We start from the raw sequence: 25,388 nt of genomic DNA on the forward strand, positions 1-25,388 counted from the left end.
CTGCTATAAGCTCTTGATCTTCAGGCGGAGGACTTGGTGGCGGAGGTCCCCCGCCTGTCATGTTTCTTGCCGTTCTAAATTTGTGTTCCGAAGCCTTAGCTTTCTTCAAATTCCTCCACTGATTTTGTATTTGGCTTAAGTCCCTTTTATGGAGTGAAATGATATTATAACTGAAATATAAATACAATAATAATGTTATTACACTGTAACAATTTATTAAATACAAGAAACTGTTAGAATAAGTAAAACTAAAATAACCAAGACAAAACATCTTCCCATGCAAGTTTTTTTGCTGTATTTGTATTAGTCGACGTATCCTTATTCTCTAATATAATATGTGCTCGCTCGAGCACTAATTATTTTCGAAGCACTTTCTAAAGAGCAATATATATTTATTAATAAGCATTAAAACATGTAAGGAAATAAGTACATTCTATTAGATTTCTTGTGTACATTACGTACCTTATCCTCCTCACTCCAATTCGTCGAACGAGAACGTTTATTGATCATTGAACTCATTTTAAATTAAAACTGAATTTGAATTTATCAAAAATCTCAAATCTGTACAAATGTTTGAAATTTGAAAGTTATCAATATCCTGTCAGTTAAACGTCATACAAAATAAAGTCTACCATTCATATTTGTCAAAAAGTACATTTTTAGTCAAGTTTTACGTGAATAGCGGGTTTTATTTCGATAATGTTACTAGAAAAAAATACATATATTGACGTAACTTAGTTGAGAGACTGCTGAGATAGGTTTATAAGTACCTAAGATTATTTTAATCATTGTTTAAGGAGTTGAGAGTTATTTAACTGAGAGGTGTTTATGCAACAGATCAGTCAGTTTTTATAAGTAAGGCTGGTAATTTTTTACGACATCACATTAGAAACCTCAAAAATAGCAGTACTTCTCCACTATTTAATGGATGTTATTATACATATAAACCTTCCTCTTGAATCACTCTATCTATTAAAAGAAACTGCATCAAAATCCGTTGCGTAGTTTCAAAGATTTAAGCGTACAAAGGGACATAGGGACAGAGAAAGCGACTTTGTTTTATACTATGTATAATATAATAATGATAGTGATAGCACAGTATTACAATATTATTTCCTACAGTAAGGAAACGCCTTTGATGTCGCGCGATGCCGCCGCCAGCGTAGGTACTTACGCTGCCACACGAAAATACGCTAGGGTTGCAACAAATGGGAAATAAAACAATTGTGATTATTAATATTATGATGAAATCATTTATTCATATGTACATTCAAAATAATTGCGATTATTAAATCTGATGTAATCATTTGTTCATAAATATATAATTACAGATATTGCACTGCTAAATATTATTTACGTGGACACTTTATTTTTGGATGTTCTTAATTGTATATTATACCATTTAAGAAGTAATGCATTCGCATTGGGATGTACAATCTGATTAGAAAATAATGAGGACAACATATACATAGCTTTGATTTTAATTCAACAGATACAATTATTAATACAATCTTTCTGAAATATTGTTTCCTTCTGGGATTTCAATGTAGATTTACATCCGTAAACGGAACAGTTTTTGCGCGCCATAATAGAATATGTAAGTACCTATGTATAATAAAATTATTACACAAAAAATACGACTGCGTCGTCCTTTCGCGATAGTTAATGCAAACTCAGCGTGATTGCATTAAGCGGCCCGCGTCGCCCGACCCCCCGCCAGTTCCCCTCCGTTTCTCTGCACAAGTACATTCGTCGCCATACTGTAGGAAATATGGTGATACTGTGGTGATAGTCCGGCTAACGAAAGATAAGACTGGAAAAGGCGGCAAATTCAAAAAATCATCATATTAAGGTAACCTAATGGTAACTTAGGTTATAGTTGGAAATAAAGTTTTGATACTTTAATTTATTATTACGAGCTTTGTTTTTTTGAGAGATTAACAACCTCTACAAACTCTTCATCTATATAATATTATATATATGTAATCTGGTACAGTTATCTGATACAGATAAAAAAAAGAACAGCTAGTGAAAGTAATAAAAAACATAATAAAATACAATTAAATTTTGTTTAATCAATATAATCATATTAAATCTAAAAGCCGCGTTCAGCCGCGAATAAAGAATAAGAATCACTATCATTATCTCTGACATCATTAACTCTTCCATTTCTGCAGTTATTCCATCTTGTTTTTTTTGTACTGCTCTTCAACATGAATAACATGGTTCGGTCATAGAAGAAATCTCGTTGAGATACTGATTTTGTGTCTTTAAACATTTTGAACGGACAGATCGTTCAATTTTATATTGTTGCTTTAATAGTTTATAACTGGATTACTGGTATCATCCATGCAAAATAATAATAATAATATTAAACAAATCATATAATGTGCAATGCAATCAAGATGAAAAGTATCAAAATATCAAGTCACACTGTGTGTTTTTCCTTGAAAACTACATCTCTTTCAAATTGTTTCTTTTTAAATTTATTAATCATAGTTTAAAGTTTTCGTCATGTTTTCAACTCAGTTTTCAATTATTAGAAATCACTAAAATCCTAAGCTAAAATCGCAGAAAATAAAATCACTTTGACAAGCTTTGACACATCAACAACTCAGGTTTTAATGACAGTTAACTGTTAAGTGTTGCCAAATAAATTTTCGAAATAAAAAGCCAGTCTCATCTTTCGAACCAGACGTGACTAGTATAGATTTATTTATTGATTTAATAAATGAAACGATACCAATTTAAATTTCGCGCTGTTTATGTATGATGTGCGCATGTCTTAATGCTCTAAGGCGCATGCGCAGGTTTCAATTATTTTATAACTAGTGCCCCGGCTTCGCCCGTGGTACATATTTAGTATCCTATATCCTTCTCCTGGCTCTAAACTACCTCCCTGCCAATTTTCAGCTAAATCGGTTCAGCCGTTCTTGAGTTATAAGTGGAGTAACTAACACGACTTTCTTATAAATATATAGATTTTAATAAAATAAATAATTTAACAATTTCAATGATGGACCTATACGGACCTAACGGTAAAGAATACGATTTTGATAAAATTCGCCAATTTTGATATGGATGAGGTGCTAAAGTGTAATTTTTTTATACCCAAAATTAAAAAAAAAATATTTAAAAAAAAACTAAAGGGGACCTAACGAAAAAATTGTGGGACCTTATAGGACCTAACGAAGACCTATAGATTAAGGTCATTTTTGACCCAAAATTCTATGGATGGGGTGCTAAAGTGTAATTTTTTTATACCTAAAATTTAAAAAATTATTTAAAAAAAAACTAAAGGGGACCTAACGAAAAAATTGGTGGACCTTAAAGGACCTAACGGGGACCTAACGATCAAGGTCATTTTCGACCCAAAATTCCATAGATGGGGTGCTAAGTTTGCACTGGTATTAAGCACACTGCATTTCGTTCAACAATCATTTGACAATTAATAAAGTTCAAATTCAATTCAAACAAACTTTTGAAGTGCTACCGTCAAATACATTTACGATTTTATTTTTTTAAATTACATGTTAATTATTTTAGTTTATAGTTGATTTTATTACTGTAGTTCTGTGTATAATAAATATAAAAACCCATATATTATTCACTACGGACTGCCGTTTAAAAATGGAACATAACTTTGAAAATTATTGTCGAATTTGTTTAGATGTAGAATCCAAACATGTTTCAATATACGAGGATCCTATTATACATTTACATATTAAATCATGTTTATCCATGACTGTGAGCCAAACTGATAATCTTCCGAAAGGTATTTGTGAATCTTGTGTATCGCAGCTTAATAATTTTTATAATTTTCAACTGAATGCGCGTTGCTCGCAAGATTGGCTCGAATCCACTTTACAGGATAAGAGAAAAAACACAGAAACTAAAACTTTTATAACGCCGCTTCCCGATTCTGAATACAATTCAGATTCACTCCTTGAATTTCTGAATAGTACATCTAACATAGAGGAGTATTTAAACAATTTAGGTAAGGAAGATATACCTGTAATAGTAAATATGTTAGATAGAACGGAAGGTGATAAATTGGCCAAAGCAAAACTGACAAGCCCAAAAAAGAAGGATAAGCAGAAATCTGTTAACATGAACATAGATGTTTTGGACTCAGATATAGAAATAGTGAAAGAATTATTGATGAAAGAATCAGAACCTAAGAAGGATAATCTTCACTCATGCTTTGCTTGTAAGGAAAGTTTGGATAGCATTGAAACTCTATCACAACATTTGAGTATATGTGAAAGTGCGAGCCGAACTTGTGTGCTTTGTAACACACTGTTTGACTCCAAACAGAAGATGCTTCAACACCTCTTAACACACAATATAACAGCCCCTTTAACCTGTACTTGTGGCAGAAAGTTTGAAGATAAGGAAAAACTATTAGCTCATACAAAATACTGTAACATTGATCATATAGCATCTATGGGATTTATGTATAGGTGTAAGCAATGTAAGGAAATGTTCACAGAGCGGTTCCAGCTATACAAACACGCAAAGAAACATGTGTTGCAGGCTGAACAAAGGATGTGTGATATATGTGGTCATACATTTGTGGGAAATGAAGCATTAACTAAACATAGAAAACAGGAACATAATAAGCCTAATAACTGTCATTATAAGTAAGTTTTTTGTATAAACAATATTTTTTTCTAGTTTACCATTAAGTATTGTATTTTGTTATATGTATTATGGATATTAAGATTGCCTCCTTGTATATATAACCAAATCTGCAAAATTGGTCTGATTGATTTATAATGCATATTGTTCTATGATTCAATTTACTTTTTTAATAACTATATCTATACATATAATAAATCTGTAGAAGGGTCAATTCTGTACATTGAAAATATTGAAAAAATAAATAGCAGGGGGTGTTACTGGATCGATACCAAACCCAAATATGTGATTAAAAAAATTTTTGTCTGTCTGTCTGTCTGTCTGTCTGTCTGTCTGTATGTTCAGGCATCACGTAAAAACTAACGGTTCGATTTCGATGAAACTTGGTATAATTATACCTTATTATCCTGGGCGTAAAATAGGATACTTTTTATCCTGGGAAAATACGTAAAAAAAAATTAATCTTAATTTTTCAGTTTTATCCATAGACGTTGTTCTGTAGAACCGCGAACACACGTTGCGTATTATTATAGGCCTAGCCGTATTTGGGTCCAATAGATATTTATAAGATGTCATTGTCAGAGTTACTCAAAATGGAGAAATAAACCATCCACGCGAAGACCGACATCCGCGCGGACGGAGTCGCGGGCGGAAGCTAGTCTTGTATATTTATCTTGGACAAACTTCAATCCAAGCCATACTTCTTTTTTGTTTGATATTTTAAAAGATTCTTGTCACTAGATAATTTTTTTTAAATTTCCAGGTGCAAAGTATGTAGTTACTCGACAATAAATCGTAAAGAAATGCACAAGCATGTACACAAACACACCAACGGTAAAGACTCAAAACATCTCTGTGAAACCTGCGGCCAATGTTTCTCTACACGAGTCACTTTGTTACGACATTCGCTACTACACAGCAATAGCAGATGTCCTGTTTGCTCTAAGGTGTTTAATGATGAAAAGAAACGAGACAAACATATGTTGGATCATGCAGAAATGGTTATGTGCGAGAAGTGCGGACAATCTGTGAATAGTATTGAGCTGAATGAACATGGCTGCTTATGATTTTAATTTCAGTATAATTACTGTTTAAATACACCAAAGAAAAACCTAAGAAGTGTACAAGGTACAACTTAATGTGAATATGGACCAAAAATGGCTGATCAATAAATCTATCAGATTTTATACAAGGTTTTATAATTTTTTAGCTGGTATGTTACTTTAAGTATTATATTATCAAACAGTAAATCAATTTAATATTGTAGTTCAAAATAAGGTAAAATATTAAACAACATTAGAAATATTTCAATTTATTTAAATAACATATTATTAAACTAAAAATTACACACCATTATAAAATACAATACATTGTAAAAAAGATAAGTCTCACTATAAATTTGAAGTAAATATCAAATGTATCTAAATTCTATATTATTCTTAACAAAAGCAAAACCATCCTCGATGTGGGTAGTTGAAGAAATCTGTTAATATAATCCTTATTCTGTAGGGTATAAGGTTGTGTATAGCAATAAACGTTTTCATGAACGATGGTATGCTGATGCACTTGCGGTTCTTACGAATTCCTGAAATAGAGGTTAATAATTTATTTTAGTAGAAGTTATTTTAATAAAAATTGATATAAAAAAAATTCCAAAAAATATACTCCGCTTCGTTAAAGTCAGTAGTGAGGCAGTTTCCAAAAATCATGAAATGTTATGCTCAGAAGTAGATGTTTATGTATTCAAGCAAATCTAAATTAAAATTAATCATTTTGTAGGAATACAAAGAAGAAATTATTGTAATAGGTAATGAAAGACGCAGATTTTTATCAATAAGAGTTTCACTCCGTTGCTTTAAAAGCACACCTTCAATAATGATCCTAGCGGCTTCTTTAGCACTAATCTCCGAGTACCACCACGTGAATCGGTGAGACGGTGGTGGGTATAACCCCGTGGACACCGTAGCTAAGTACACAGAAGTCGTGTTTATATTTTTGGTCCAAGTGTCCAAGCGTAGCTCTTCAGATAACGACTCCATTAGACCTTTAAAATTAATCTTATATTATATTTTTAATCACATTTAAGTTATTTTACTACGTTGATCTGTGTATTGGGTGCGCTTTATCGAGATTGAGAAATGAGGGTATATGTTTCGAAATCATTGTAAAGTAACAAATATTTATTTTACGTAAAAAAATAATTTATTGTTCTATATTATGTATAGTTGTGTGTGTATTGTGAGGTTTGATAGGTAAATGAATGAAAAATATGGAACATCACCTCTTAATCCAAATTTAGCTGCACAATACGGCACCATATCGGAGCAAGGCATTAGTCCAGAACTAGAGTTTATAGCCACGATGTGGCCGTGACGCTTCTCTATCATACTTGGCAGAAACGCTTCGATCAACTGTAGATAAGGATTTGTAGAAATTACTTGTAAGTAACAAGATAGTCGTAAGAAGCAGCAAGTCAGTCTTTAAACCTTTATGAATCCAACTAAAAAGCACTTAAGTATGTATAAAAATTTTAAACAAGAATTTACGAATCGAGATATGTTGCCTACTATTTTCGTGTTGCGAAAAAACAGTTAGTAGTTGCAGAAAAGATTATTACAAAAAATATATGGAAAGATAGATAACATAGTCACCCAAAAGTGCGCCATCAAGTTGACTTCAATCAGTCTCCCAATCCTCTCAGTACTGAGATGTGTGAGCGGCGCACAAGTGAGTGCCCCGGCGTTGCTCACGACCATGGTCACTTCGCTGAGTTGTCGCCGCATGCGAACCGCTAGCGATGCAACCTGATCCCGCATGGTCACGTCTATCGTGAAGCCGTATGACTGTAAAATGGAATGTGATTGATTATAGAAATGGCTTCGGATGCTATTGAACTAAAATGAAGTAATCGAAATGATATCAAGTAACGAATTATGTTCTCTTAACTAAGTGCAATACGTTTTGAAGAATATATTATGTATTTTGAATACGCGTTGCGGGTAATTCTCAATATGTGGTCGGAATTATCTTCTGTTTGCATTTTAGCATACTTATTTTAATACACTACAGAGCGTATTTCAATGTAAAGAATAGGATAGGTTAGCGTTAGTGAATAGGATCTATAGAAAAATCGATGTTTTCGTAGAGATTTTTTTTATAAGGAATTCGCATTTTCAAATATTATCTTACATCGCCGTCCTTCTTCCGTATCTCTTCAACAACCGCTCTGTTCCGTCGTGCATCGTTGTCCCAGCAGATAACGGTTGCACCAAGTTCAGCAAATTGTAGAGCGAGCTCGCGACCGATGCCTTGGCCTGCTCCAGTTATCTGAAAACAAAGATACCTATGATATTTTTGTCATTATTACTAGTATTCTTCGTCTACCTACTAGTAGTGTATAAAATTTAATTTCTAGCACTGTCTTGTTTATAAAAAGGCGATCGCACCGGGGCTTTTCAAGCATTCCCTGGTTCTGCGATTTTCGATATTTTTCAAAGTCATCTGCGATGGTTACAAATGTATGAGATGATATCCAGAGGACCAGCAAAAAATTGCCAAGATAGAGTTTCAGCATTCTTATCCATCATAAACTTATAAAATATACTTGATAAAAATATCAGGATAATATACGGCTACTAAAAAATCGTCGTATTTACCAGCACAGTCTCTCCACACAAGCTCTTCATAGTCGGCGGTATGAACACCCTCACAATCGCAACAGCACACGTCGACACCAGCTTGGTAACCAGAATCACTATATCCAAAGTCAACAAGGGTACCGAAACTAACCCCCCTCTCCCCCACCACGGGAGTATCCATACCTCCTGTAGCACCCTGAACCGTCGCGCCAAGTACCCTACAAAACGTACGAATATGTTCTTTTTACGCATAGATTGAGTAAATACACAGTAAATAATATAAATGTTATGACAAGGTTTGACAAAGTCAGTGGTGATTTCTTTTTTTATTTTCTTATGCCGTGAAAACATGTGGCCTATTTTTATTAGAAACGTATTTTTATCTCTAGATTTTCTCCAATAAAAAATTTGCAATAAATTAATTCATAACAACAATTGCAATTTCTTAAAATGTTTATTCTTGATTTATACCTAATGAAAAAATAAATTAGTTTGTTCCTAGTTCCTAACTAAAATTTTTTGGCACAATTTTCTAATTGCAATGTCACTCTCCGTCATCATCCTTATTTTGCAAACCACACGCAAACCACTGGAAACACTTTGATTTATTTATTTTACCAAATTAGTTGATACCTTTAAATCATGGCGAAACCATTGCAAAAGGAGAGAGAAAATAGATCAGCGGAAAAGAAGGATTTAACTTTCCATCCCTATAATATAACTCCGGAGAGTGCACATACTTCAATACTGCTGTTAGAGTCTGCTGAACCGGAGATATTATGCCAGGTTATACTTTTTTTACAAATATTATAGTTCTTAACTTAGTTAGCTAGCTACTAAGTAGTTACTATTCTGTGGCTAAGTTGCCTTTAGGTAGGTACCTAAGTACCTAGGTACTTTATTTTGCAGTTACTCTGAATTTATTTAGACTATCATCATCAACGCAACATACCTAAACCGGCTAAACCATTGGGTTTAAAATTGCTTAAAAGATGTATTAGTAACGTTTTAATGACGTAATGTATCAAAAAAGGCACCTATAAAAAATAAAGGCAGGAAGAAAGAAAACAACAGCTTACATGATAGACTAAAATGCATTTCGTTTAAGCGACACTTAATTATTACAGACTCTTCGAGCAATAACCAAGTTCTCAGCACAAGAGATGCACAACCGTTATGTCCTGTTCGACTTGGACGCTATAAAATACATTTTACCTCACGTGGAACATCCAGAGTTGAACATCAAACGGTTTGCTCTGAAGGCTTTAGCGCAACTCTGTCAGTTACCTAAAGGGCCAGAACAGGTACTGGCTAATCCCCAAAATTTGAGGAAAATCGCTTTTATGTTGGTGAAGGTATGATAATCTTTATAAAGAATAATTCTTTTTAATAAAATAAATATGTAACAAAATTATTGCACATTTTTTCAAGTTTTCCATTGTGGCTCAAAGCCTTCTCTGTCAGGAAAGCTAATGTTCTCTATTCGGAACTATTTACAAAATAACCGTTTATTTGTAATCATTCGTAAGTTAAAATTAAATTTTTATGATTTCAGATAGAAGACGTATTCGTGTTGGAATTTGCGTCCCTCGTCCTATCAGAATTGACTCGCGAACCGCTAGGATGTGAGCAGCTGGTGTCAGCGAATATATTGAACAGCCTGTGCGGTAGGATGAAGAACAGTCTAGATCCTGATGTTCAAAAGAATTGTCTACAGGTATGAATTCTTTAAGTACTTATCATTTATTCTATATCAGCTAAATAGGTAGCTAAATAAAGTTTAAGTGTCTATTTCTCGCTTCATAATAAACGCAGTGGAAATAGCGGGCGTGAGGTAGTTAGTAAAATAATATTATATTTATTAGTAATCGTCCCATTTGAGTAGATGACCGTCCCATCTACCTGACTAGCAGTTTTTTTACTATATGTAATTTCATCATCCAACAACTCCCGACTTGGTTTGAGTCGGACTCGATTAGACGCGGTTTTATCTGCGCCCTTTACCAGAGAGTTCGTAGTTGCCCTGTATTTTCTCCGAATTTTCGAGATTAGCGTATTCAAATGGATAAACAACCAAACCATTCAGATTCATAGAATTAGCATTGCTAATAACTAGGCTTACAATGCAGTAGAATAAGACATTGTCCAATCATTCCAGACACTAAGTAACCTACTAGAAGACCCAGTTTGCGCGTCAGAAGTGACAAAGAACCAACAATTCAGTTGGGCCTCTCTCCTCGCACTAATGCAAAGCCAATACTTAGCGATACAACACGCTGCCCTAAAGACCGTGGACCAGTTGATATGTAGGTACAAGGACGTGGTCGTGCAGAAGTCGTTTAGAGCCTCTACAGGAGTACTGGATCTTTGTGATATACTTGAGGTATGTTTTCGTTGTTTTCTGGAAGTATTTTGTGTGATGGCTGTTTTAATCCGTATCGAACCCACACCGTTGCATTTTATTAGTCCTACTGCCAAAAAGAGCGTGAAATTAGATTTTTGCACAACACATGGTATTTAGTTACAATAAAGGCGGAATATTAATAAATAAATAAATATAATCTAGAAAAAAAGAAACGAAAGAGAGTGCTATTTAAAAGAATACAAATAGAGATAAAAAGAGCTATATCTCCACTCCCAAAAACTGACTGTATACATATAGTTGTATATATCTTCCAGTCCTACGAATTCCGGGATGTCCATACCCAAGTGCTAGGCGTATTACGCAACTACGTAGAAACAGAAGAGAACGCAGCACATTTGTACCAATCTGGGTGTATTCTACGTTTACTGGCGTATCTAGAGATGGCCCTACCGGCTATGAAGCCACACTGCCTTGCTGTGCTAACTAAGATGTCGTTCACTTCTAATGGACGGGATGTTAGTGTTTTTCTCTTTAACTGCATAGATATAAAGGAATCTTTAAAGTATGGAAAAGTGTAGGGTATTACTAGTGACTTCTTTCAAAGAGCAAAATAAATTACTGTCCTTATTTTCTAATGTAAATCTTGAACTTTTTCGTACACTCTATAATTCAGCAACTTAAAATTTCTTGAACTTTGCTTGCATTCCTTATACATAAAAATCTTTTGATATTTCTGTAATTGTCATATGAGCGCATATACCTACATAGTATCAAAGCTAAATATTAGATCGGTAAGCAAATCAGCTTATAATGTTACCATTTCAGATTATTTGCTTGTCGATCTAATAATGTTAACATTCTGCCTTCTTTTCTTACAGGCTTTATACGAAACGGGTACAGATTTAGTGTTCTGTCATCAACTTTTGAGTTCAAATGTTGAATTGTTAGCTGATGCTGCTATGGGTGTTGCCAACATGACGAAGTTATTGCCAGCCGCTGTGAGAATGTCTGATACCAACATTATAGAAGCGTTGTGTGGTAAGTTTGTCTGCTTGACCGCATCTTACCTAGAAATTTACATATTCTGGGTTTGGGCAGAATACAAAAATAATCTTCCTGCCACTATTTAAATTAAATAGACGAAAAGCAGAAGTAAATAGCAAGTGAAGTACTATGTTATACGAATACGAGACTACGCAATCTGTTAGAAAAGACAAACTAATATTGTATTTGTGAAAGTATATGGCAGTCTTCGTAGTTCTCTAATTAATTTTGGTATTTAAATGCCCCTGTAAGATCCAAAAATAATAAGAATAGCTGCAAAAATGAGGCGAAAAAAATTTTTCGATCGTAAAGCACTCTCTGATGCTTCGCATCATGAGTCGTGCAAAATCGGGCGATTCCTTACTAAAATGACGAAAATTACAATTGAAATAAAACATACAACATACAACAAATCGTATAGGTATTCATAAACGCCCTAATTTACTTACTTAGTTAAGCAAGTCTTCATCATATTATCGTAACTAACCAGATACCTAATTATTTCGTTTCTTAAACAAACGACGACGCGGTTGGCGCAGTGGTAAAGTAACTGCCTACTGAGCCGACGGTCCCGGGTTCATCCCCGGTCAGGGCAAATATTTGTGTGATGAACTCAATTATTTGTTCTTGGGTCTGGGTGTTATCTATATATGTATGTATTTATTAAATATTATATTTATCGTCGCCTAGTACCCACAACACAAGCCTTAATTGAGCTTACTGTGGGACTAGGTCGATTTGTGTAATAATGTCCTATAATATTTATTTATTTATTTATTTATTTTTATCCAAATACCAATAAAAATAAATACTTCCAGCTATATTAGCAGACGACGCAGCAGTTTGGTTCTACATAAGGATGAACGCACTCCGTGCTTTGTCCGAATTATGTCGAATTATACCTAAAGCTGCCTACAGCGCGATCGAACCTAAGACCTTTGCTTCTTTGAGGAATATTAATAAAAAGTGTAAGTAGTTAAGAAATTAAAGGTTTATTTTGTAGGGTAAATAAATAGGGTTTGTGCCTATGTTGCAAAATTTTAAGTTATCAGCATTTTAATGCAGTATATAAGATGTGCTCGACAGCAATCATAAACTTAATCTATACTAATATTATAAAGCTGAAGAGTTTGTTTGTTTGTTTGAACGCGCTAATCTCGAGAACTACTGGTCGATTTGAAAAATTATTTCGGTGTTAGATTGCTCATTTATCGAGGAAGGCTACATAGGCTACATATCATCATGCTACGACCAACAGTAGTGGACTCACGAGGGTGAAACCGCGCGGAGCAGCTAGTTCATAATAAAATAATAAAAAATCCTGGGAAATTTGATATTTCCATGACCAAATTGTTAAAGAAAAAAATATTTTCCGAGAAACTTTTGACTAGCCTATTTGAAAACTATTTATTGATAAAAGTATATATTTTCCTATATAAATAAACACAATATTTTCAGTCAAAGACAATCCGATAGAAGCGCAACGACTAGCAGTGCAATGTTACATCAATTTGCAGAACTACCATGTTAGCACTAAAGCGATGCTTAACGCTGAATTTATGCAAGAATTGCTTAATATTTTACAGGTGGATATTATCTACTATTATAATCTATACTAATATTATAGAGCTGAAGAGTTTGTTTGTTTGAACGCGCTAATCTCAGAAACTACTGGTGCGATTTGAAAAATTATTTCGGTGTTAGATAGCCCATTTATCGAGGAAAGCTATAGATATCATCACGCTAAAGCCAACAGGAGTGGAGCAACGCAGGCGAAACCGCGGGGCACAGCTAGTAAATAAATAAATAGTCCGTATTACTTAACATTTTCCAGGTTGATACTGTACTTCGGTACGGATGTATGTATGTTTTTGGAAAAAAACTACAAAACCATACTTATTTAAAACTTACTGGAAAACCACGCTCTTTGTAGGCTATGACGGAATAAAAAACTTTGCAATAGTTTTTGAGTTTATCGCGAACATACAGACACACGCGAATATAAGTACTTAATGAAATTAATATTTTTTTTACAATCCCAGCGTATAGACATCAGTTTGAAAATAATGACGTGCACCGTGATTAGTGGACTGATGAAGGAGGACATGGCTAAAGACTTGTTCACATCGAAAAATGGAGAGGAGGTATCATTTCAATCATTATTAATGCTATCATTTTTAAGTCTCTGAAACCTTTTCATTTACCCTTTTATCTATGTAGTAGTACCTAAATCGCAAAAACTATCATTCTCATATTATCTTGTCTTTCGCACGATTATGAATTTACAATCCACTAACTAAACTCATTACTGTTTATTTCATTAAATATTTTAATAATTTTTATTTTATTCTATTTATCTTGGATAATAATCTTAATCTTAATACTATTATAAAGGCGAAAGTTTATAAGTATGGATGTATGGATGTATGGATGTTTGTTACTCTTTCACGTAAAAACTACTGAATGGATTACAATGAAATTTAGCACACATATAGAAAGTAACTTGGATAACACATAGGATAGGTTTTATCCCGGAAATCCCACGGGAACGGGAACTATGCGGGTTTTCCTTTGAAAACGCGGGCGAAGCCGCGGGCGGAAATCTAGTAATCTATACTTCTATACTAATATTATTAAGAGGAAAGGTTTGTAATGATGTATGTATATATGTATGGCTTTCACGCATAAACTACTGGACCGATTTTGATGAAATTTGGCACAGACAATCTTTAGACCCTGAGAAAGAACATAGGCTACCTTTTATTGCGAAATATGTACCACGGGCGAAGCCGGGGCGGACCGCTAGTAATTAATAATCGTAAAAAACTACAACAAAAAAAACTATCTGAACAAAGCCGTAGAGAGTGGCTAGTTTAAAATAATATTTAAGTTTATAGTTACCAGATATTATTAGTATTAATATATATATGTCGGCGCAACGACGATAAACGACTACCCTCAAACTACTAAATAATTATAACTAGCTAAAGTTTACTTTGATCTTTTTAAATAAGTGGTTGATTCATTAATCAACCACTAATGAAACAATTAAATTAACGAAATAATTAATGTTTGTTAAAACTGATGAAAATTCATTGTAAAAATTCGAGTGGCAACACTCAAACTAATTCTTGTGAGTCATGGTTCGCTTTAAATACGAGCGCCCGACGGCACAGAGCACATTCACTCGCCGGCCGTCGGAGCGTTCGGAGCTCTCTCTATAATTTCCACGTAGATCAAAAAGGCAGTAAAAATACCCACAGGCGTTCTACTTCGAGTATGAGCGTCTGCTCTGATGATGGTGACGTCAGAATTGCTGACGTCACTCTTTTTAAAAATAGCCTTTGGGGCCCTTCTTCCGTCATATACAGTAATTATATTCCAAAGGTGGTATCACAAAACTTACGTATAGAGCACGTGGGTCTCCGCACCGCGTTGTGTTTATTGATTGCCGCCAGCGTGTCGGAAGATGGCGCTGATGTGTATCTGGACTTGGGGACTATACATTTGTTCGTATATCTATGATAATAATCATTAATATCTATATCTCTGTATAGTGTATATCTATACTAATATTATAAAACTGAAGAGTTTGTTTGAACGCGCTAATCTCAGGAACTACTGGTCCGATTTGAAAAATTATTGCGGTGTTAGGTAGCCCATTTATTGAGGAAGGCTATATATCATCACGCTAAGACCAACAGGAGCGGAGACAAGCGAAACCGTGAAGCGCAGCTAGTCTATGATAAATATCATTAATCTCTATATCATATAAAATTTTCGTGTCACAATGTTAGTTACCATACACCTCCGAAACGACTGCACCGATTTTCATGAAATTTTGTTTGCCTAATGTCTAAGAATCGGCCAACATCTATTTTTCATACTCCTAAGTGATAAAAGTACGCAGAACAACGTTTGCCGGGACAGGTAGTTTCCTATAATATGTCACTGAACTCCTAAATCGATTTTAGTGCGAATTTTTATGTTTGGCTGATATGATAATAATTTAGGCTTACCATTCGAATGCGAGTGAAGCCGCGTAGAAAAGCGCGTTTTCTACAACCTAACTTACCGACCAAACATGAATCTAGACTTCCAAAAAATTTTCTTTATAAAATTATTTTTAAGCTATTGCATAGCTTCTATCGCGGGCCTTGAGCGTGGGGACCGAATCGAGAAATTCCGTAACGAAAAAACCTCACGCTCCCCACTCCGACGGGCGCGGAGGTGTGGCTTGAAGGCATAGCATGCAATAGCTTTACCGCGGCAGTCCCCGAGTGACACACGTCTTTTTATATTATTATTTTCGTCATCCAAACCTTTGTTTTCATATAATAATTGAAAATTATCTATCTAGCATGGTAGAAAACAAGCAAGCAAGATACGTAGTGAGCGCGTGGGAGCCGGCCCTAGAAGCGATATTCCGCCAACATCCTTCTGCCAAGTTTGCGTACACTGGGAGATTGGATATTAATGATTTTACTCAGGTAATTTCATTTAGTTATCACTTATCACAATATATCGCGTTATACATTAGAAACACATCACTACTAATCGCTTTTTCTGTCCCTATGTCCCTTTGTATGCTTAAATCTCGGATTTTGATGCGGCTTTTATTAATAGACTAGCGGTCCGCCCCGGCTTCGCCCGTGGTACATATTTACGTTTTCTCTACATAAAAACCATCCTCGTACTTCAAGGAATATAATAGAAAAGAATTATCGAAATCGGTTCAGCCGTTCACACGTGATGCCGTGACAACGCGAAACGGGTGCAGACCCGCCGCCTTTTTATAGCTCCCGCCGCGCAGCGCGTCGAACGCGGCAACTGATACACAAAAATAATAATCCTTATGGCTGCATGATTCTGTATTCACGCGCGATGACTTATAGCGTATTTCATGTATAACTTTGGTGTTTCTACACCGATTTACATGATTCTTTTACTATAACCTGCCCAGGAGTATGAAGAATAGTTGTGCCAAATTTGGTTAAAATCCGTCGTGTAGTTTTTGTTTCTATAACGAATATACAGACAGACAGACAGACAGACAGACAGACAGACAGACAAAAATTTTACTGATTGCATTTTTGGCATCAGTAGCGATCCCTTATCACCCCTTCATAGTTTTTTTTTTAATATATTTCATGTACAGAATTGGCCTCTCTACAGATTTATTATAAGTATAGATTGAGTGATTCAAGAGGAAGGTTTTAGTATATAATTATTTTATATTAGGTTTTAGACAAAGCGGGCGAAGCCGCGGGCGGTAAGCTAGTAATATATACCTATATCTATCATCAAATTCACTATTTATTTGTTCTAAGTAAGTAATCGATATTAATATTGATTATGAATTTTGGAGATTTTTTTCCTTTTTACTCACACTTTTGCATATCTCATTATACTTCCATAATTTAAAGTAATAAATACTATTACGTAATATATAGCTTCGAAAGTGTCCCCAAAAATAGAAATAGATTAATAATAATCGGAAGTTTTATGTCGTTATTGTTTTGAAAGTATACGCAGTTTATTATCTATAAGTACTTTTTAAAAATTAATTTGTAGAAACTACTACTTATAAGTGTATCGTTATTATCTGCAGGAGGGTTTCTACGTCCAAAAGTGCCTAAACAGTCCATTTCCCACGATCCAATCACTCGTGAACAAGACTCCCCCTCACACGGACCCAGTGTATATCTGCATGTTTCACCAACCGTTTGACGCTGTGTCTAATATGGATATACGGACGCCTTGTATGTGAAGCTTGAGTTCATTATTGTTAGAAGAAAATTTATTATATTCATTCATATCACATTTTATTTAAATTTATAAACATTTCGGAAAGATTCATATGTACATCCTGTCTCCATAAAAAAGGTCCGTTGCGATGCTAAAGAAAGAGAAAAAGACACAATTTATAATACACTAGCTGTTCCGCGCGGTTTCACCCGCATTGCTCCGCTCCTGTTGGTCTTAGCGTGATGATATATACATATATAACCATCCTCGATAAATGGGCTATCTAGCACCGAAATAATTTTTCAAATCGGACCAGTAGTTCCTGAGATTAGGGCGTTCAAACAAACAACAAACAAGCAAACTCTTCAGTTTTATAATATTAGTATAGATTATGTAAGGATATTTTACGCATTTTTTGTGTAGCTTTGTGATTGCATAGTCTAATAGTCAGAGCTTTTGGGTTAGCACCTACTATTAAAGGTTTTCTTTTATCATTATAATATTTAATTTAATATTATAGATGAATCAGAAGCCCGTCTCGCGATATCGCAGTCGAGTCGGCTGCGGTTGCCCAAACTGCCCGATGACGTTAATTTGCGGCAGTATTTACTGAGATTGAAGATTTGGTTTGGTGATCCGTAAGTTGTAAAATAATGATTTATCAATTAGAAATAGTTTTATTTGCCACCATGTAAAAAATATAAATCTTAATAATCTAACACAGATCAGAAAACAAAAAAAAAAAAAGACGGGTTGCACTCCGGGAGTGCCGGCAGAAGTGAAAACTTGATTATTAACGTTGAGCATGTTTGATATTTTGGAATGGTATCCGTCTTACGCTTTTTCGATCAGGTCACGTGTCCTGACGCGAGTTTAAGATTTTATACCCAACGCCGCTAAAGAAGTTTTCACTTCAAAAAAAAAAAGATAGCAATGGTGGCAAAAAGGACTCCCCGTCTGCAAAGCAGCTAGTAAATTCAAATTCAAATTGTATTTATTTGCAAGAATGTAGTTACAAATTATAGATGTTTTAATTACTATTAATTAACCCTTTAGCAGTAATTAAGAACCTAGCCTATTTATTTTTTTAAACAATTCAGATTATTTTAACTACCTCCTCTGGTCTTATTTGTCATTTAGATTTTAGGACGAACTCGTTATTAATAAGTAGAACCCTAGTTTAATATTTGATTTTATGAATTTTTACAGGGCTAAATCTCTACATTACTTCGAGATTGAAGATGCTCATTATGAAGTAAGGTCAGTTTTATTGCTACCCTTTATTTGCTATGTAAAATGTTATTTTTGCTGTAAAATTGAACCAGTAAACGAAATGTGAAATATATGTTTTTTTAGATAAAAAAATATGTTTAAACCCCCGTAAGTTGACAAGAATTGCACTATGATTCGATCACATGAATATTATTGTCGGAAAGCAATATTATTGTATACTAGCTGCGCTTCGTGGTTTCACCCGCGTGGCTCCGCTCTGTTAGTCTTAACGTAATGATACATGTATAGCCTTCGTCGATAATAAAAAGTAAAAAACTAAAACCCAACTACGACAAAAAACGACGCTGAAAAAGTATAAAACAAGATTTTCAGAATTCCACTATGTAGAGATAAATTTTCATGTTTGGAAAGGCGTAGTCACACGTTGTCAAAGTGCTACGGTAGATATATATGTAACGTGTGACTACGCCTTTCCAAACATGAAAATTTATCTCTACATAGTGGAATTCTGAAAATCTTGTTTTATACTTTTTCAGCGTCGTTTTTTGTCGTAGTTGGGTTTTAGTTTTTTACTTTTTATTATTTGTACTATTTTGGTGTTAAAGTGTATTTGTGGCGCATAATATTAACAAAAGTTAAATTGATGAACTAATAAAGAAGCTATAAACGAAAAGATGTAAATTATATGCAATCAGCCCATGAATACAGGTAAAGTCACAAGCAAATGCTAGTAATATATATATATATTCAAAATATGCAAGTAAAAAGCTTTCAAATGATACCAAACACGGCATATTTATCTTAACTTTATTTTTTTACTCTGTATGTTTTGTCCGCTAGAGGGCGCCACATTAGATTTTGTGAAACCCCATATAGCCTATAACCAGCGGACAATTAAGACGCTTCTAATGATATGTCATTTGTCGAATTCTGATAAGTAGTTTAGAAGTTACGAGGGAACAGATGAACATACATACATACATACATACATACATACATACATACATACATACATACATACATAGCCTGTCAAAATCATAACCCTCCTTTTGCTTTGCCGTAGTCGGGTAATAAATGGGCTATCCAACACCGAAAGAATTTTTCAAATCGGACCATTAGTTCATGAGATTAGCGCGTTCAAACAAACACTTCAAGAAAATGTTACAAATCTATACTTTATAATATTATAAGTATAGATTTATAATATTTTCTTAGCTTATATTTTACACTAAAACATCTATCAGATACCGCGACAAATGCGAAGAAGTATCATCATCTCTAAAGAACCGAGCCCAACTATTGGCAGAGTTCGTAGCTGAACAAATGTGCGGTTTGTCGCAAGAAAAGGACTGCACCATGCCCAGTGTCAACTTGCACTTATCCGATTTGATGGTTAGTGCGGGAATTATAAAGCAATAGTTTTATGAAAGTTAAGAAATTTTATTCCTCGTGAACCACTCTATCTATTGAAAAAAAAAACATTAAAATCAGCACAATCATCGCGCAATCATATTCACGTTAATTCTTCTAGAATAAATATTTGAAATTCGTTTTAATAAATTCTGGTAACAGAAGCGAATGACTGTCGAAGTTTTGTGTTCCTAATCAAACTGGGTGATTTGTATTTGCTTTGTCGGCGACGCTAGCGTGTGCGGTGGGCTCTATGTGCTTTTTGTTTTACCTAAAGGATAAGAGGATATTTAGGTTTTAGGCAATTTTTCTCATCAAATTTGTATTTTTAATAACCGTATTTTCATTTAATTACAGGAAGAGCTAGGCTCTTGCGTAGTGGGTATCGGGTGGGTGAAATGCGGGGGGATGTTAGAGCGGGCCGTGCTGTACAAAGTGCTCGCGGACCGCGTGGGGCTGCCGTGCGCGCTGTACCGAGCGGGCACTCGGGCCTGGTGCGAGATAGCCGTGCCGGAGATAGTGCGTATAAATATAAAAAATAGTTACTACGTACATTCAACATACCAGAAGACACGCACAATATCACCAGAAGACACACTCACACCTGAAGACACACACACCAGAAGACACAAACTCACACCAGAAGACTCACACTCACACCAGAATACTCACACTCACACCAAAAGACACACACGCCCACCAGGAGACTATCACACTCACACCAGAAGACACAAACTCACAACATAAGACACACGCGCCCACCAGAAGACTCACACTCACACCAGAAGACACAAACTCACACCTGAAGACTCACACTCACACCAGAAGATACAAACTCACACTATAAGACAAACTCACACTCACACCAGAAGACACACACTCACATCAGAAGACACACAATCCATATCTTCTGTGGGGGTGTGATATCTTCTCCGGTGTTGTAAAATTTGTGCCGAAGTGTGTTTGGTTCTAGCATTTAAAAACTGAAAAGCTTAAACTTAGCCGAGTGTTTGTATGTGTTTGTCTGACTAGTAATCTGCGTAGTTTCACTAACATGACATAACATGTATTGTGAATGTCGTATTTTTCGTACTGATAATAATTATTATTGCCTATTGTTTTTCTTAAAAATTGTAACAAAAATCTTCCCTTTCCAGACGGAAACAACAGACAAAGAAGAAAGTTACCCAGCCGGGTTACTCCGGGCCAACTACGTAGTGGACCTCACTCTATCCCCGGGAACACTTGTACCGCGAGAGAGTCCGATCGCGCAGAAAATCTGCGGGAATAGCGCGCCTTGTACTGCTAGAGAGTTGGTGGATGTGTGTCGGTGTGAACACTAACCTAAAAATACGTAATAAAGAATGGATGTTAACATTAATTTCTAATTGTGAAATAAATAATGATGTATAAATGTTTGTTTTATTTGTACTTCCCGACTAATTTATTGCCTAATGACTAGTTATTATAATTATTCTAAGGAGTCAATAAAAAAACACATAAAACTTTGCAGATACCACCAACCATATTTAATACATACTAGCGGTCCGCCCCGGCTTCGCCCGTGGTACATGTTTACGTTTTCTCTACATAAGAACCATCCTCGTACTTCAAGGAATATAATAAAAAAAGAATTAACGAAATCGGTTCAGCCGTTCTCAAGTTATGCGCTTATCAACACATTTTGGGATTCATTTTTGTTATCAATAGAATCTTGAAAATGATGATTGGAATACAATAAATCGGGGATGTAGGATTTATAAAAAATAGTACAGTTTATTAATTATTTAAAACAGTCTTAATTTCCATTTTCTAGGCAAAAATTGGACAAATGCATCGTTAATTGATACGAGTTATGTCCGTTAAGAAACACCAATAGGTATGGGTTTTTTTTCTCAATAAGTCAGGGATGAAAAATTTAACTAAAAAAAGTATGTACTGCCATTCCATCCATTTTGGGACTTCTTCTTCTTCGTCATATCATTCTAGTCAGAGCGAACGTGGTCAACATGAGGTTTGGGGGGGTAGATGTTACCCGCTTCACGATGTTCCGCCATATCTCTCTGTTTCCTGGCATTCCGCTATACTCGTGAAGTGAATCGCTAATCTGAATCCGCCAGCAGCCAATCTGATCGGTCCATCGATATGGATTCCAAATTGTAGCACGAGGCAAAAAGCTTTTTTTAAACTGTTGTCAATATGGTGTGGATGAAAATTAAGCGTGTGTGCTATATGGTGGTGGAATTTAGCAGCAGACAGCGATCCAAACAGTTCATCAGAGAACTCTCTATGATAGATGTGTTACAATACGCAGTATGCGACTTCTCTACGCAGTGATAGAGAATGAAGCCGAGAACGAGTCGCACAGCACATAATGACCCATTGTTCTAAAATAAATTCTTCATGTTTAGATAGATATTATGTTGTTGGACCTATTAGTGTAATTTTAACAAAAAATATCAATGTCCATTATAGGAACCAAAGCAAATCCAGTCATGGACAATTGTTGTACAATATTGGAACCCTTTGTTTGAAATGGTCGTGATAGGTATATTATTAATCAGAAAGAAAAGACAATACATACAAGCGCATGTAATTAATACCTTTAAAAAAAGTTTATTTTCGACATATGTCCTGGATAAATGGATATATCCATAGAATTAAATACAGTTATGGACACTGAAGAATTTTATTTAAACAACATATCCTATCATGATAGTAAATCGTGTAATATTTCGTACACTTAACTACTATAAATAAAAGTAATATCAAATTTTGCTGACATTTATACAAAAATTCTTATAAGTAACCAAAATTGTGTCCTCACTTCCTTAAGGATTTCCTTAGTAAAAACGGGTTTCTTCGAAACGAGTCGCAGCAACTAAACATAACGTTCTGCCATCTTCGAACATTTTGGCCGAATAACATGAAGTGTCGTATTTTGATAGCCTATGAACCAAACTTTTATTCAAATTATATAACGTTAATTTTGGTCTTAATATTTAAATTTTATATTTATTTTGTCCATTACTGGATGCTTGTCCACGACTGGTGCCGTTACCTTATGTATATTCAATAAAAGTTAAGTAGTAAGTAGTAACTACTATGCAGTTACTATTACACGCGGACGAAGTCGCGGGCACAGCTAGTAATAAAATAAATATGTACCTAGTTACAAAAACAGCAGGATTGTTTATTTTCTACAAAATGCTTTCTACCTATGGGCTATGGCGGCCTCTTTTTTCTCTCAGTTTGGCGTGTATGATAATCCCTTCAGCTTCGGAGTCATTATAATCAAATTCCACTACATTATATACAAATCTGACTAACTGTCAGATTTTTCAAAAATTGATGAAAAAATTGATAAAAATGCAAGTCAGCTCATTGTGCTCATAGGTCGTGCCTTTCAATTCAAAAATTATATCAGTATACTAAGTCAGTATACAACAAAAATATTTCACTAGCGCTTGTATACGTACACATATTATTATTAGTCTGTGCTAGCGCGATTCAACTCGACTCAATAGCGTATAGCGACATCTATTTTCACTGAACTAAGTTACTTGTTCATAATTCATATATAGCATGTATTGTATATATAGGCCAGTGGAAATTAACATTAAATTCGCAAAGCACGATGTAGATTTGAATTTTTGGTATGTTGTTTGGATCAGTTAGGGTGACGTAAATCCCAATTTGCAACTTCGAAAAAGTTGTGCTCGCTGCGCACCACGTGATAAACTGCGAAAATTTTGGACTTTTTTCACTTTTTGCTCTAAAAGTCATAAACTATGCGTTTCCGACAAGTATGATTCAGTACATAAATTAAGGTTATTAAATTTGCAACAATTTAAGCCTAACCGCAGCTCTCTAAACCTTATAACGACTAAACTGTGGCCATTCGAAGATGGTTCATTTTTCCCGAAATATTGAAATTTTTAGTTTTGCTCCCGTTTGAAGCAAAATATTGGCAAAAACCGCTCGTTCTATGAGAAGGTCGTATAATAAAGTTGTAGTGCATTTAATTTTCTTTCATTAGAGCATAGAACAAAGTCTGTGAGACAAATAGTTCACTCACAATATCTGAAAAACAAAAAGAAGGTAGAAATAGATTTTTAAAGAATTGAAACTGAGGGCATATAAAATCATAAAAAGGATAATACTTTTTCATTTGCAGTATAGGTAATTAAAAAAATTACAAAGCTAATTAAATTTGCAACAATTTAAGCCAAACCGCAGCTCTCTAAACCTTATAACAACTAAGCTGTGGCCTTTCAAAGATAGTCAGTTTTTCCCGAAAATTTCAAATTTTTAGTTTTGCTCCCGTTTGAACCAAAATATTGGCAAAAACCGCTCGTTCTATTAGAAAGTCGTATAATAAAGTTGTAGTGCATTTAATTTTCTTTCATTAGAGCATAGAACAAAGTCTGTGAGACAAATAGTTCACTCACAATATCTGAAAAACAAAAAGAAGGTAGAAATAGATTTTTAAAGAATTGAAACTGAGGGCATATAAAATCATAAAAAGGATAATACTTTTTCATTTGCAGGATAGGTAATTAACAAAATTAAATTTTCTACAACTTTATTTTATGACCTTCTCATAGAACGAGCGGTTTTGCCAATATTTTGGTTCAAACGGGAGCAAAACTAAAAATTTGAAAATTTCGGGAAAAACTTTGAAAGGCCACAGCTTAGTTGTTATAAGGTTTAGAGGGCTGCGGTTAGGCTTAAATTGTTGCAAATTTAATTATCTTTGTAATTTTGTTAATTACCTATCCTGCAAATGAAAAAGTATTATCCTTTTTATGATTTTATATGCCCTCAGTTTCAATTCTTTAAAAATCTATTTCTACCTTCTTTTTGTTTTTCAGATATTGTGAGTGAACTATTTGTCTCACAGACTTTGTTCTATGCTCTAATGGAAGAAAATTAAATGCACTACAACTTTATTATACGACTTTCTCATAGAACGAGCGGTTTTTGCCAATATTTTGGTTCAAACGGGAGCAAAACTAAAAATTTCAATATTTCCGGAAAAATGAACCATCTTCGAATGGCCACAGTTTAGTCGTTATAAGGTTTAGAGAGCTGCGGTTAGGCTTAAATTGTTGCAAATTTAATAACCTTAATTTATGTACAGAATCATACTTGTCGGAAACGCATAGTTCATGACTTTTAGAGCAAAAAGTGAAAAAAGTCCAAAATTTTCGCAGTTTATCACGTGGTGCGCAGCGAGCACAACTTTTTCGAAGTTGCAAATTGGGATTTACATCACCCTAACTGATCCAAACAACATACCAAAAATT

The 25,388-nt window shown here is 34.6% G+C and overlaps 3 protein-coding genes across 7 annotated transcripts; 2 read left to right on the forward strand and 1 right to left on the reverse strand.

Moving 5' to 3' along the window:
• The first annotated feature begins 3,485 nt into the window (after window positions 1–3,485).
• Window positions 3,486–6,827, forward strand: LOC149488083 (uncharacterized). Of its 2 annotated transcripts, XM_089696910.1 has the most exons (3): window positions 3,493–3,532; window positions 3,671–4,643; window positions 5,405–6,827. In XM_089696910.1, exons 2-3 carry the CDS (start codon window positions 3,742–3,744, stop codon window positions 5,706–5,708), a joined length of 1,206 nt encoding a protein of 401 aa, XP_089553036.1. In that variant the 5' UTR covers window positions 3,493–3,532; window positions 3,671–3,741; the 3' UTR covers window positions 5,709–6,827. The 2 variants fall into 2 exon arrangements, with proteins under 2 accessions (XP_089553035.1, XP_089553036.1); XM_089696909.1 differs by having other exon boundaries at window positions 3,486–4,643.
• On the forward strand, window positions 5,756–21,467 carry LOC149488084 (armadillo repeat-containing protein 3). Of its 4 annotated transcripts, none has more exons than XM_089696862.1 (17): window positions 5,756–5,854; window positions 9,407–9,634; window positions 9,835–9,996; window positions 10,438–10,662; window positions 10,959–11,159; window positions 11,523–11,682; window positions 12,507–12,656; window positions 13,147–13,274; window positions 13,731–13,832; window positions 15,076–15,197; window positions 16,049–16,178; window positions 17,300–17,450; window positions 17,957–18,074; window positions 18,646–18,696; window positions 19,914–20,061; window positions 20,437–20,598; window positions 21,237–21,467. In XM_089696862.1, the coding sequence occupies exons 2-17, from the start codon at window positions 9,443–9,445 to the stop codon at window positions 21,420–21,422; spliced, it is 2,388 nt and encodes a 795-aa protein (XP_089552988.1). In that variant the 5' UTR covers window positions 5,756–5,854; window positions 9,407–9,442; the 3' UTR covers window positions 21,423–21,467. The 4 variants fall into 4 exon arrangements, with proteins under 4 accessions (XP_089552988.1, XP_089552987.1, XP_089552989.1 ...); XM_089696861.1 differs by lacking the exon at window positions 5,756–5,854 and adding an exon at window positions 6,928–9,065; XM_089696863.1 differs by lacking the exons at window positions 5,756–5,854; window positions 10,959–11,159 and adding an exon at window positions 6,928–9,065.
• On the reverse strand, window positions 6,081–8,531 carry LOC149488085 (17-beta-hydroxysteroid dehydrogenase 13-like). Its single transcript, XM_089696952.1, has 6 exons — window positions 8,298–8,531; window positions 7,831–7,968; window positions 7,293–7,484; window positions 6,923–7,052; window positions 6,509–6,685; window positions 6,081–6,226 (listed from the first exon to the last, which is right to left on the reverse strand). Exons 1-6 carry the CDS (start codon window positions 8,529–8,531, stop codon window positions 6,081–6,083), a joined length of 1,017 nt encoding a protein of 338 aa, XP_089553078.1.
• Window positions 21,468–25,388: the final 3,921 nt, after the last annotated feature.

This window comes from Colias philodice, chromosome 6 (assembly GCF_061535455.1).
Source record: "Colias philodice isolate Cphi_HAF_F1 chromosome 6, ilColPhil1 Martin Lab GWU primary, whole genome shotgun sequence".
Taxonomy (NCBI): domain Eukaryota; kingdom Metazoa; phylum Arthropoda; class Insecta; order Lepidoptera; family Pieridae; genus Colias; species Colias philodice.

Excerpts from the sequence above, each read along its gene's own strand:
- LOC149488083 (XM_089696909.1), top strand. The coding sequence starts at position 3,631 with ATGGAACATAACTTTGAAAATTATTGTCGAATTTGTTTAGATGTAGAA. Across the intron at positions 4,644-5,404 it reads CCTAATAACTGTCATTATAA|GTGCAAAGTATGTAGTTACT; the intron begins GTAAGTTTTTTG and ends TTAAATTTCCAG.
- LOC149488085 (XM_089696952.1), bottom strand. The coding sequence starts at position 8,531 with ATGCGTAAAAAGAACATATTCGTACGTTTTGTAGGGTACTTGGCGCGA. Across the intron at positions 7,485-7,830 it reads TACGGAAGAAGGACGGCGAT|TCATACGGCTTCACGATAGA; the intron begins GTAAGATAATAT and ends TCCATTTTACAG. Across the intron at positions 7,053-7,292 it reads ACTTGATGGCGCACTTTTGG|TTGATCGAAGCGTTTCTGCC; the intron begins GTGACTATGTTA and ends CCTTATCTACAG.
- LOC149488084 (XM_089696861.1), top strand. The coding sequence starts at position 8,922 with ATGGCGAAACCATTGCAAAAGGAGAGAGAAAATAGATCAGCGGAAAAG. Across the intron at positions 9,635-9,834 it reads TCGCTTTTATGTTGGTGAAG|ATAGAAGACGTATTCGTGTT; the intron begins GTATGATAATCT and ends TTATGATTTCAG. Across the intron at positions 12,657-13,146 it reads GAGGAATATTAATAAAAAGT|TCAAAGACAATCCGATAGAA; the intron begins GTAAGTAGTTAA and ends CAATATTTTCAG.